Genomic DNA, 13,420 nt, shown 5'->3' with positions numbered 1-13,420 from the left:
AGATCTTTGGAATGAACAGGCATGGAGTTGAGAGCCAGTGGCAGGAGGGCTATGCCCCTAAACCGGAAGAAGTGAGGTGATGAAGGCTATCATTCAAAAAGACAGTATCCAGGGAAGTGGAGTGGTAGAAAGCAGTTATGCCTGACAGGGGAGTCAAAAAAGACTGAAGAGACATTTCTGGTTGTGAATCAGAAGGCTAGTACATTTTGCTGGTTCAAAGCGTGAAAGCAGGTAACGTGCCTAACTTCAGAAAGGGTGGTGTATATTGGAAGGGAAATCAGCCAGTCTCTGATAGATTCTCAGAGGGGATAGTCGTTGCTGGAGGACTCAGCCTTGCATGTCTTGGAGGGACCTGGCGGATTAACAAAATGAAGGGGGATTCACCTGGAAACAAGGCAGTGTCCCCACCGGAGAAACCCAATTATAAGAGCTTGGACCCAAATCAAAGTAGATTCTTTGATTTGAAGCTGAACAATCTGAGAAATTGTCCCAGGTTGACTTAGCTTTTCGCGTAACCAGGGAAAGGATTCTCCCAGGGTAGGTAAAGGAGGGACTTAGTCTCTAGGTAAGAGTTCCACTGGCACTGTTTATGAGAACCAGGGGCCACCAGCGCAAAGATAAAGGTAAGATTGTTTTACAACTGTATAAATGTATTGATGAAGAAACGTTCGTATCATTTTCAAGCCATTAAATAAAATCATAACTGCTTAGCCTTTATTTTTTAAAAAAGCAACGTTTCTTGCTTCAATTTAAGACATCTTCATAAAATTTTATTTAAAACCAGATATTAATGTTACATAACCATACTTTATTATTGCACAAATATTTACCTCAAGCTTTGCATAGTAATGTCAGAGTTTTCACTCTGGAAATGAATCATACTGAAACATTTTGTCTAACAGTTGTCTACATGAAATTACGGATCTCAATTTTAGTATTCTACCCAAATTTCTAACTTCCCTTAGTACAAGAAATTATAATGCTAAATTTAAAAATATGTCAAATCAACAAAAATAGCATATAACAGTAGGAAAAAATATAGGCCTTTATTATACCTTATTGACATTTTATCAAATCCATGCTGGGTTAGTAAAATAAGTTTATAGGTTTACATAGTTTATAGAAAGGCAAAATTGCTAATGAAAATTGTTTACACATACACATAATAGAGATTTTCATAGATATTTATGTTCTAGCTTGAAATTCAGTTAGATGTTTTCAAGATCTATAGAAATATTTACCAAGTATTTAAATACTGTAAGCTAAACATTAAATATTGCTATTTTATAATTTTGAGATTATGAGTCTGACATTTGTTCTGAATGATGACATTTGAAAACTGCCCTTTCCAACATTAAACAGTATGAATCCATATGGATAATTTTTGTTTCTTTATCCTCCAAGTGTTGCCATTTGTTGAATATGTGGTAGGTGGGTCCAGTGTTTTTTTTTTTTTTTTTTTTTTTCTCTTTTGGAAAGTGGATTATTTTTCAGAAAACCTTATCTACGTAAATACATTATTATCTACCATGTTGCCTGTGTCAGAAACCTGTCATTCTTGATGACTTGTCCTCCTTTGCATTTGACATTCAATAATTCACCAAATCCTGTCAAGTGTACCTCCAAAACTATATAGGGGATCTCTTATTTTGCTGTATCCCAAGGTTTCTTCACTACCCATGCCTGGAGGTTCTATTTGGTACAGTAAGAAATGTGAATGGTACTCTGCACAGAGGAAGTTGCTCAAAAATATTCATAGAAGTTACAAAAGTGTTGCTCGACAATTTATCTCTGTCAGTGTTCCTTTCAGTTCACAGTAGAAACAAATGTTCAATTGTTGGGTCAGTGCACAAATATGTAGGTCCATATTCTGGGCATTGCTACTGTATGTGGTCTTGCTTCCTTCCTTCCTGCTCTTTTCCACTTCTGCTTTCTTTATTCTTCCTACCTGCCACCCTCACAATCTCTCAATCTCTGGATCTCTGGACCTCACTGTCACTCTCTCTTTTTCAAGTTCTCTTTTCCTCCCAGTTTCCCTTAAAGGAGTTATGATTTACTACATAATTATTATGTGCCAGCACTCTGATGGAACTTTCACACGTTCTCATTGTCTCCTTTAATTTGCACCATAATCCTACGAGGGAGGGACTGCTATTAGCTCATACTACTGATGAGAAAACTCAGTCTCTGAAGGCTTGCGTTGCTCATTCAGGGTCACACACTGACCAGAAAGGTAACTGAGATGGGTGTAAGCAGTGTGACAGTAGAGGCCACGGTGCCAGCTAGCTATGGCAATATTCTGGGTAATAAACAAATCAAAGTCAGAATTAGGGTAGTGTCAGAGGAAATGTACATAACTGGACAGAAAAGGGATTCAGTGAAAATAAATTCTTTCAAAGTACTGATGGGCACACTTTAATGAAAATCCTCAGGGCCTCATGCATACTAGGAGCGTATTTTACTCTGAAGGCAACTTCCTGCGCGACTTAAGTCACCAGAAGTCCAAAACTGATTTTAAATTAGTTTTCAAGATTCGTAGATTCCTGCTGTGTTCCAGCCAAGGCATTCTTACTTGCTGCAAGGACTTTCAGAGTGCCCTCCTTAGCTTTCTATGGGAATTCCATGTAGATAAAACCGTCTTTCTAAAAAAAGACTTTTTGCTAGAGTAACTGACTGTGTTTGGCGAGGATCAAGATGGGTTCGTCTTTACCTGAAGGTCACTCTGGAGAGAGTAAGGCAGAATGTCAGCATGCGGTGGGAGATGTGGAGTTACAAATATAGTAAGTTATGAAATGTGACTTCTGAGAAAAAATTGGAGTGGTGGGCTTATCAACCTCTTTTCCTGTTTCCTCACTTACTACTCTTAACATCTACAGTGGAGAAAAACAACAACAACAACAACAACAATGGTTTAATGGATCCCAGGAAAAGGCTAACACCACATCATTGAAATGGACAGGACTATCCCAGGCAGTTGGGAGATTGGCCAGTGACACCCTTTGTTGTAAATCAATTAACTCTTTTCCATCAAGTTTCCTTGGCAAATAAATAACTTTTATGGTGATCAAAGAGGGGATGGAGGAATTAAAGGAAGCTAAATTTTGCAGTTCTTCTTTTTTCCCAAATATGAAGAAAACTGAAATTATTCCTTAATTCAGATAGAACACTGTAAGTGATAAAGATTAATTTCTACCTCTCAAGTAATAAAAGGACCAAAAGTCAAGTCACAGCTACTAGAATTGATTTTTCGAAAGTCAAAAGTCAAGTGTTAAGTACTTTTAATAAAAATCATTGCCAGGATTGCCCATGAAAGCTAGGTTGTTTGACAATAATGTTCCCGTAACAGCGACAGCTTTTGGTGGCTTGCTGAGGGAATGGGAAATGATGTCTGAACTACTGGGCAGTGGCAAAATAGGTCTCATGTAGAAAATAAGATGCCTTACACCACTAAATAAGAAAAGAATGCCTCAATGCTTTCATTTAACTTCCTAAAACACAATATAATTTGGAGCCTGCAGTTGTATCATCTACTAAAGAACCTAAGAAGAAAGAATTTAACTACCAGAATCTTTGCAATCTGCTGAGGCTTGAAATCAATGAGAAAACACAAAAGATGCTAATAAACTTAGCTGCTACCTACAGATGAGGATGAATAAAACTGATAAAAATCACTTGCAAAGATGAATAATAACCATTCAGGGGGTTTCCCTCCTGGTGTGTTGAGTGTATAACTGATTATATTAATTAATTGCTGCTTGGCATTGATATTAAGGTATTGGCTATGTGGGAATAATTTAAGCAATCACTGGAAATCCTCAAATATGATAAAGAAAAATTGTCAAAAACTATTACTCATGTAATCATTAGTATAATTAAGTTCTCCAGGCTTATCAAATGATTCACACTTGGTAGACATACTAAGCACAATTGTTCTCTCTTTTTCAGTATGTACATAGAGATTCAGGTCACTTATTAGACTCATAGCTGGGGATGGTGGCTCACTCCTGTAATGCCAGAACTTTGGGAGGGTGAGCGGGTGGATCCTTTGAGCCTAGGAGTTCAAGACCAGTCTGGACAACATGGCAAGACCCTGTCTCTACAAAAAAATACAATAAGTATTTAGCCAGGCCCATGGTGGCTCCTGCCTGTAGTCCTACCTCCTTGGGGGGCTGAGGTGGAAGGATAGCTTGAGCCTGAGAAGTGTAGGCTGCAGGGAGCCCTGATTGCACCACTGCACTCCAGCCTGGGTGACACAGAGAGACCCTGTCTAAAAAAAAAAAAAGACTCCCAGAAGGTCACTCAGCAAAGTCACAGCAAAACATTAATTGGAAATTAAAAGGTTCTAATTCTTGGTCTGAGGTTTAATATCTACATTTGTATTTTCCTTTTAGAGTTGAATTTACTTTTTACTTTTTTACTTTACTACAGCTGTTGTCTTCAGAAGGTGGCCCTCCTTGATTTTCCAAGGGCTTTGTATGGGAAAGCTTATTGGATGTATTTTAAAAGAATAATTTAAATTGAAGTTTTTAAAGAGCATAGTTAATAGGACAAAATAGATGAGTATAATTGCCAAGCAAAGTCCCTGTTATTATTTATTTTAGTGTGAAATAATGAAAGGAACATTAGACCCCACAGTTGGGAAGTCTTCCATTGATAGTGCAAGGTGACCTTGGGCCTATCCTTCATTTAACTGTGCCTCAATTTCCTTTGTAAAATCATCAATGGTGATAATATCTGCCATTTCACTGCTCACCACTAAGATGAGTAGTGAAACATAACTATGACTATTCTTTTAATTCTGGTTTTCTTTCGTAGTTTCTAAAACACTGGGGAGTAAAGAATATGTCCACACATGTGCACCTACATGTGTGAACGGTGGGGAAGAAGGGCATAGATGGGCATGTGTGTGTTTAAGGCTACGGGTTCTTTACAGCCAGGGACTCTATACTATTATTTTATGCATTATTTTATCTCCCAAATAACTTAGCCAAATGCCTTAAATGAACACATTGATCCAACCTTCTCTCTCTTTTGCATGGCCTGAAAAATTTTGTAATTTTTTCCCAATCTACCTTTCCTTTTCCTTGTCCTATATATCCCTTACTTTAGCCATTAAGAGACTACATGAGCTTCCCTTGAAGATGCTTGACATTGTCATTACACCTTGAGCTTGTTCTTGATATTTCCTATTTTAAATACCATTCCCAACCCCTCCATGAACTCCCAATCACACTAGAAGGATGAGTTTCTTGTAAAGTCCTTCTGATCATATGACATAGAATTAATCACTCTTGGACGTTCTGCTATAAACCTTAGCATGCAGTTGTTTCATTATTAGTTTATATGTCTCTTTCCTCAGCCAGAATGGGTAAGCCATGACTTATTTACATGTTTATCACAACACGAATGTAACTGATGCATGTTGAATGAGTAATAACTAAACGAATTAGACTCTTCAGCCTCTTGAACTTCTCATAGGAGGCAATATTAAGCAGTAAAGAATGTCCTCCCTTTGACTCATGTTATCTCAGTTAAAATTCTGCCTATTGCGGATACATGTCTAAGTTATTTAACCATTCTTGTCCCAGTTTACCTAATTGTACAAAGGTCATAGCAATAGATCTTAACTCACAGAGTCCTCATGAGCATAAAAATATAAATAATGCAGAGTGCTTAGACCATTGCCAGGTCTGAAGTAAGTGCAAAAAATATGTGAACAAATAGTAGTTGAGTGGTGCTTAATTTATCACACTTAAAGAATAACAGAAACAAAGTATCTCAGTAGTGCAAAAATATTTTGAATATATTCTACCAACTTAATCAGATCAATCATATGTAACTAGATTCCTCTGAGATTAGTAAAAGATTTTTATTATATAAGTACAGTTGATACCCATTATTTACAGATTTTGTAGTTGCAAAGTTGCCTGCCTGCTTGCTAAAATTTATGTGTAACTCAAATCAATACCCATGATGCTTTGTGGTTATGCTTAGAGCAGGGTAAAATTTGAGTTGCCAGATGTCCATGTTCCCAGCTGAGGTTGAAGAAGAAGATTCTCTGTCTTCTTGTTTTAGCCCTCATACTGTAAACAAGCACCCTTTTTGAAGTCTATTTGGCGCCATGTTTTTTGCCTTTATGTGCTTTTGGTTGGTGATTTTTCTGTTTAAAATGATCCCAGAGTGGAGTGCTCAAGCACTGTCCAGGGTTCCTAAGAGCAAGAAGGCTGTGATCTGCCTTATTTCTGGCATTAAAGTTCAATGTTAAAGATCTGACAACACTGTCATATTAAATAAGGTATCATTAAATAGAAACACACATAAAATGAGGTTATATACCCATCAGTTGACAAAAATGTTGTAACCAGAGGCTCGAGGGAACCTAAACTTATATTTCCTCTGGGAGTAATAGTTCAGTGTTCTCAAATTCAGTGTTGGGGTGAGGGCAGCTATACAGAAAATAATAAAGTGCTCAGCAAGTAAGTGCAAATTTAGATTATATTTTTTTCTTCTCTCAAACAAACTTATTTGTAGAGCACCAGCTAATTTGTAGTAGAGCTGGAAGAAGGACCTTGGATTTCTATCTCCCTGGAGAGTCTAGCTCTGCCTCTGCTCCGTGATTGAAGTGGGGACAGAGAGGTCTTGGACAAATCCATTATTTGACGTTGGGTCTGGATTCTTTTTTTTTGTTTGTTTTTCGAGATGGAGTTTCGCTCTTGTTGCCCAGGCTGGAGTGCAATGGTGTGATCTCGGCTCACTGCAACCTCGGCCTCCTGGGTTCAAGCGATTCTCTTGCCTCAGCCTCCTAAGTAGCTGGGATTATAGGCATGTGCTACCATGCGCAGCTAATTTTGTATTTTTAGTAGAGATGGGGTTTCTCCATGTTGGTCAGACTGGTCTTCAACTCCTGACCTCAGGTGATCCACCTGCCTCGGCCTCCCAAAGTGTTGGGATTACAGATGTGAGCCACCATACCCGGCTGTGTCTGGATTCTTTTTAACAGCCAGTAATTTGTTTTTACCACCTCAAAACAACAAACAAACATAAAACCTCTGTGTGCTTATTTTAAAACTTAATTTAAATATTTTCAGAGTATTACATGCACATTATTTTTTAAGTTAAATAGTACTAACAAGCCTATAACAAAAACAAATAGACCCTTTCTTTCCCGTCCCCAAACTCTGCCCCCATTCCCTAAAGACTGCCTTATGATACTTGGCTGTTATTTTGTTGTTATTTTTATTTTTTCTGACATTTACCTTTATGTTTCTCAGTAATCTACTTATTTAGATATCTCTTAGTTTACCAGTTTTAATTCACCATTTTTAGATATCATCTATTGATTTATTTTTGTGTCAGGATTTGGTGCTGACACACTTCCATCCTCATTTTCTTCCCCAATCTTTTCTCTTTTTTCTACTGCTGCTTCTGCTCCTCTTCCTTCTTTTGTTGAGGTGCAGTTAAAATAAATGAAATTATAAATCTTAACTGTTCAGTCTCATGAATATACTGGTATTCTAGGGCTGCCAAAATAAATATTGCAGACTGGGTGGCTTAAAAAACAGGCATTTGTTTTCTCACAGTTAGTGAAGCTCGAAAAGTCCAAGATCAATCTGTTGGCAGATTTGGTTTCTTCTGAGGCCTCGTTCCTTGACTTATAGATGGCTACCTTCCTCTAGTGTCTTCACGTGGTTTTTCTCTATGCATACCTGTTTCCTAATTTTCTTTTAGGAATGCCAATCATGTCATATTTAAGACCTACCCTAATGAACTAATTTAAACTTCATTACCTCCTTAATGGACTTATCTCCAAGTTCAGTCATATTCTTCTAAGATACAGGAGTTATAACTTTAACATATGACCCTTTGTGGGCACAATTCAGCCCATAAATGTGTATTTTGACAATTGTATCCATCTGAGTAACAAACATGAAATCAACACGCAGATTCACATCACCCCAAAAAGTCTCCTGGCACCCATTTCCAGTCAAAACCCAGAACAACTACCATAAACTATTCTGACTTCTAATACTGTAGATTACTTTTGCCTGTTCTTTAACTTCACATAAATGGAATTAAACAGTATGTACTCTGTTGAGTCTGGTTTTTCATCATAGTAAATCTTTTATCACATGACAATTTTCTTCATTGTCTTCGCTGCTGTTTGCTGCCTTTTAAATATCTTTTTTTTCAGATTGTACTCTTTTCCTGGAACACACCCTCGCCGGATGTGTGACACTGGTGTGGCTTGTCTGTTTGGCTGCTGCACCCTCAAACCCCTTATGGGAGAGGGAGCATGCAGATGGGCAGGAGCTAGGGTGAGCACTTTTGGTCTCTGGGCCCACGGTAGCATCTAGGGGTGGGTGTCTGTGACTCCCAAAGCCCCATTGGGTGTGCAGCAGTGCTCTTTCAGCTCTGCCATCTGCAGACAGCTTAAGTTTTAACCAGCTTAGTGCCCTCTTGGTACCCAGGTTCTTGTCCAGCATCCAGGAAGACAGGTCACATGAACAAATTGAAGGATAGTAAATGTGGGGGACTTTATTGCCAGATGGAGGTGGCTCTCAGTGGGATAGATGGGGAGCTAGAAAAGGGATGGAGTGGGAAGATGATCTTCTCCTGGAGTTTGGTCATCCCACTGTTGATCTCCTACCCAACCATCCCCAGCTGAACTCCTCTCAATGTTCAGATGCTCCTTCTCTTCTTTTCTTCTCTGCCACACTGTTCTTCTGTTCCTCTGTTCTTCTGCTAGTCTACTCATTCGCTTGTGGAGCCTGGTGTTTGGGGTTAATATGGGTGCAGGATAGGGGGACACGGCAGGCCAAATGGCAACATTTGGGTGTGAAAACAGGAATGACTGTTCCCATTTAGGACTGTGGGTTTCCAGGCTTGTGGGCGGGGCCTTTTGCCAGAGAACTGCCTTCTTCTACCCAGTATTTCCCTATCTTCTGTCCATATCAGTAGTAGCCTCATTGTTGGGAAATTGATCAGGGATATGACTGTTTTTTGTTTTTTATTTTTTTTTTTCTCTAGGGCAAAGATAATAATTTTCTCTAGAGAAGGATTATATGATATTCTACCCAAGAAGCATATACCTGGTTGCCATTGCTCTAGGTGTCATATGAAGGAAGAAGACATGAGTAGCTCATATCTTTGATTTAATTACCCTTGCCTACATCCCTGTTCTCTCCTGTGTTTAATATCTCTGAAACTTTGGCCTTTGAGTTCGATATCCCCAGAGGACAAAACTACCAACACCTCCAAGGTCAGGGAGGGCTAGTAGCCTGGTTTTACTGGGTATAGGTAGAAACCTTTCAAAACTATGCTTGGAAGTCCTACCTTCCAAGTTATATACGCAGGAACAATGTCCAGGCATCCCTGACTTTTGTCGTGCATTTCATTGCCTTGCATTTTTGTTACTATCTCTTAAAAAGGTATTTCGTTTTCAGGCTCTCTTCTTTGGCTCAGTCACCCTATGGTATGGTTTGGCTATGTCCCCACCTAAATCTTATCTTGAATTGTAGCTCACATAATTCCTACCTGTCATGGGAGGGACCCAGTGGGAGGTAATTGAATCATGGGGGCAGGTCTTTCCTGTACTGTTCTCATGGCAGTAAATAAGTTTCACGAGATCTGATGGTTTTATAAAGGGGAATTCCCCTACACACGTTCCCTTGCCTGCTGCCATGTAAGATATGTCTTTGCTCCGCCTTTGCCCTCTGCTATGATTGTGAGGCTTCTCAGCTATGTGGAACTGTGAGTCCATTAAACCTCTTTTTCTTTAAAAATTACTCAGTCTCGAGTATGTCTTTAATTAGCAGTGTGAGAACAGACTAATATACCATATCTCCCTCCAATTTGCACCTTCTGAATATTACTTGACGTCTCTCTTGCAATATAGCGTTATTCTGTATTGTTTTACGACTTTATACCATTTAGAATATTTTACTGTCATTTTAGCAGCATATGCAAAATGCATTCAATCAATCAAAGGAATTGTGATAATGCATTCAATCAATCAAAGGAATTGTGTATTTTTGTTAAAACCAGACAAATAAGAATGGTGTCAGATTGTAAGAACAAATTTAATTTGTCTTTAAGTGGCAATTGCTAACACTTCTTGCTTCTCTGCTTTCTTCACATTTATGTTTGGATTACTTCTTTGACCCTGTCCCATTGTTCTTTCTTTCTTCAATGTTTTGATTTACACCTATTATTTTACAGAGTATCAAAGTTAGCTGGCTGCCTCCTCCATCGGGAACACAAAATGGATTTATTACTGGCTATAAAATTCGACACAGAAAGACGACCCGCAGGGGTGAGATGGAAACACTGGAGCCAAACAACCTCTGGTACCTATTCACAGGTCAGTGTTCACATGATGTAGTCTTGCAAGGTTTTGATGAATTAAATGCTTTAGGAATAATATATACTCTCTCTCCAAAGGAACATTGATTTTTTTTCCTGGCATCCTGGCAGGTGACATCTATTGGCTGAAACAAGAACAACCTTTATATTTTTAACTTTATATTCTCTATAATGTTTTCACTATATGTTTCTTTCTGGATCATCATCTTAATCCATATATCATAAAATTTTTATTCGTATTAGTTTCTCAGCATTGCTGATTCAGCAAAAGCATCTGTTACCTAAAAACTTAACATTTTAACTAATAACTTCTAAAAGCCATCTAATGAAATTGTTCCAATTTCAATCACTTTGATTCCTCTCTACCAATATTTAGGGGTGAGAATGGGTTGAAAACTGAAGAAAAGGGTAGATTGTAAAATAGAAAGATTAATCTACTTTTTGCTAATATAAAGTAAATTCACTTTTGCACCAATATTGATAGAATTCAGAGTAGATCAAACTTCTCTATGAAAACTGGACCCAGTGTACATGCAAATAATATATATTTTAAATTTTATAAAATAGTCATGTATTTTCTTTAACAACTACAACCTTTAATTCACGTCAGCCCAGGTTCCTGGAAAACAGAATGAGGTCAGGCTTTCAAGGTAATGACTTTGAAGTTTTAAGTTCAGGAAAACAATAATGAGAGAACAAGGAAAACGATCCAGGGAAGAAGAGAAAAGAGATAATGGTGGTACATTATCCAGCTGTGGTGGCCACAACTTCAAGACAAAGCACAGCACTTGCTAGGTCTCCTGGGTGTCTCTTGAGAAGCCGCATGAACTGTCTCACAGTCCATGGATAGAAGGTGTGAGAAGTTACTCTCTTGTTTCTCACTGGTTGAGTTCACCAACAGCTTACTGATTACTCTGCACCTCCCAGGCAGTCCCCTGTGAAGCCAGAGCTTCTGATTACTGTGCAGACACATAGGTATCTTTTTCTCAATCAGCATTTTACGTGATGGTGGCCTGGCCTAGGGTATTATCAGAGCTCAGGGCTTTTCAGACCTAGGAACATCTTGAGCTACTGCCAGAAACTTGGCAAGCAAAGCATATAGCTCATGACACAACTGGGTAGATGAAGTTGAGCGACTTTGAAGTGGCACATAAACTGGATCAGGACGATATACAAACCATAAAGCACATGATTACAATTTATAGATGAGGTAAACTACCATTACAAGTGAGAAAAAAAAGAAAGTAATCCCTTGTGTATTCCTTTTCTCTACACAAGATACTCAGTGAATTTCCATTTGAAATCATGACACACACACATTATAAGCTTGTTGTTCAGCCTACGATCAGAGAATTGAAAGTGACTTGTTTATTTATTTTTTCTTCTTTTCTCTCAGGTTGTCTTTTATGCCTATATAATTTTAGCATAATGGCCAGAGTACTTCCGAAGTAAATTGCCAAAAATCATGTTTTAAATGTGAACAAAATATCTGAGGCAGGAATGGTTGAATCTAACAGAAAGTTATGACATTTACCATATCATTTTAAAAGATTTTGAAAGCCAGGATCCTATGGTTTTTTTCCGCTGACAAAATAATGGGGAAGATGGTAAAAATAATCGAAGTGAAGAACATGTGTTCATTAGGATATTTGGCACAATATGACTCTTACTTTGAGAGAAATCATGAAAATTGAAAAATCTTGCTAAAAGTATTATAGTATGAATTCTAAGATTTAATATTAGAGTAGAAGAGACACTAAGGATAATTTAATCCAAGCCATGTGTTCTTCCAGACATAGAGATTTGAAGCCTGAAAACTTTATCCTCATTGCTTTTGCTTCTCAAATGATAAATATTGAAAATAAAAATTAATTATCTACTATAAAATAATTAAAGGATGAATATTCCAATAAAAAAACTAATGATTGGGTGTTCAATTCACAGAACTATACACAGCCAATAAAGATGATAAAATGTTCAATCTCATTAGCAAATAGAGAAATGCAAATTAAAATAAAAGTGAGTTAGCATTTTCCTTTGATTAAAGTAATAAAGATAAAAATAAATGCAGGCATCCCATTCTGGAAAGCATATGAGAAATGTTAAGTCCCATATACTGCTTGTTGGACAGAAAATGTCTATAACCTTTTTGGAAAGCAATGTATATATATGTATTTTATACAGAAGTATATACATGTGTATGTGGATGTATGTCTCTATGTGTAATTTTCTTTTCATAAAGATATGACCCAGGTTTCCAAATCCTGAGAGTTTAGCCTAGGAAGCAATCACATTTTTGCAAAGTTTTTAGCTAGAAGCATATTGTCATATTATTTTAATAGCAAATAGTGTTTTTTTAAAACCTAAATATCCAGCTATAGGAAGTTACCTAGAACATTCAGACTCAATTGTATCTTGGAATACTGTATGTCTATTTTAAATGGAATAGTGTCAAAATGTTAAATATGTAAATTATGGTTATATAAAACAATAAGCAAATACCCCAGTTTTAAGTCAGTATTAGTAGAAGAGGTCATATTTATTTAAAAAAGCATTCACATAAAAATATTTACAATAATATATATGCCAAAATGTTGATCATGAGTATTGCTTACTTTGTAACAATAATATGATATGTATTTTAATTGCATATGCAAAATGAAAAATAAGTTAAAAATATTACAATTTCTGGTTTTGAAAATTTAAGATTTCCTCATGTGTCTGTTGGCTGCATAAATGTCTTCTTTTGAGAAGTGTCCGTTCATATCCTTAGCCCAGTTTTTGATGGGGTTGTTTTTTTCTTATAAATTTGTTTGAGTTCTTTGTAGATTCTGGATATTAGCCCTTTGTCAGATGAGTAGATTACAAAAACTTTGCCCATTCTGTAGTTTGCCTGTTCACTCTGATGGTAGTTTCTTTTGCTGTGCAGAAGCTCTATAATTAGATCACATTTGCCAATTTTGGCTTTTGTTGCCATTGCTTTTGGTGTTTTAGACATGAAGTCGCTGCCCATGCCTGTATCCTGAATGGTATTGCCTAGGTTTTCTTCTAGGGTTTT

The 13,420-nt window shown here is 37.3% G+C and overlaps 1 protein-coding gene across 1 annotated transcript in view; it reads left to right on the top strand.

Annotated features, from left to right (window-relative positions):
* DCC (DCC netrin 1 receptor) overlaps nt 1-13,420 on the top strand; it is a 1,279,089-nt gene that overhangs the window by 1,003,717 nt on the left and 261,952 nt on the right. Inside the window, exon 13 of the mRNA XM_011950993.1 lies at nt 10,219-10,360. Coding sequence (XP_011806383.1) covers nt 10,219-10,360 — 142 coding nt within the window. The remainder of the gene's footprint in view (nt 1-10,218; nt 10,361-13,420) is intronic.

The sequence above is a fragment of the Colobus angolensis genome, unplaced genomic scaffold (genome assembly GCF_000951035.1).
Source record: "Colobus angolensis palliatus isolate OR3802 unplaced genomic scaffold, Cang.pa_1.0 Scaffold312, whole genome shotgun sequence".
Lineage (NCBI taxonomy): Eukaryota > Metazoa > Chordata > Mammalia > Primates > Cercopithecidae > Colobus > Colobus angolensis.
The sequence above is the reverse complement of the archived record's forward strand: the minus strand, read 5'-3'. Positions and strand labels throughout refer to the sequence as shown.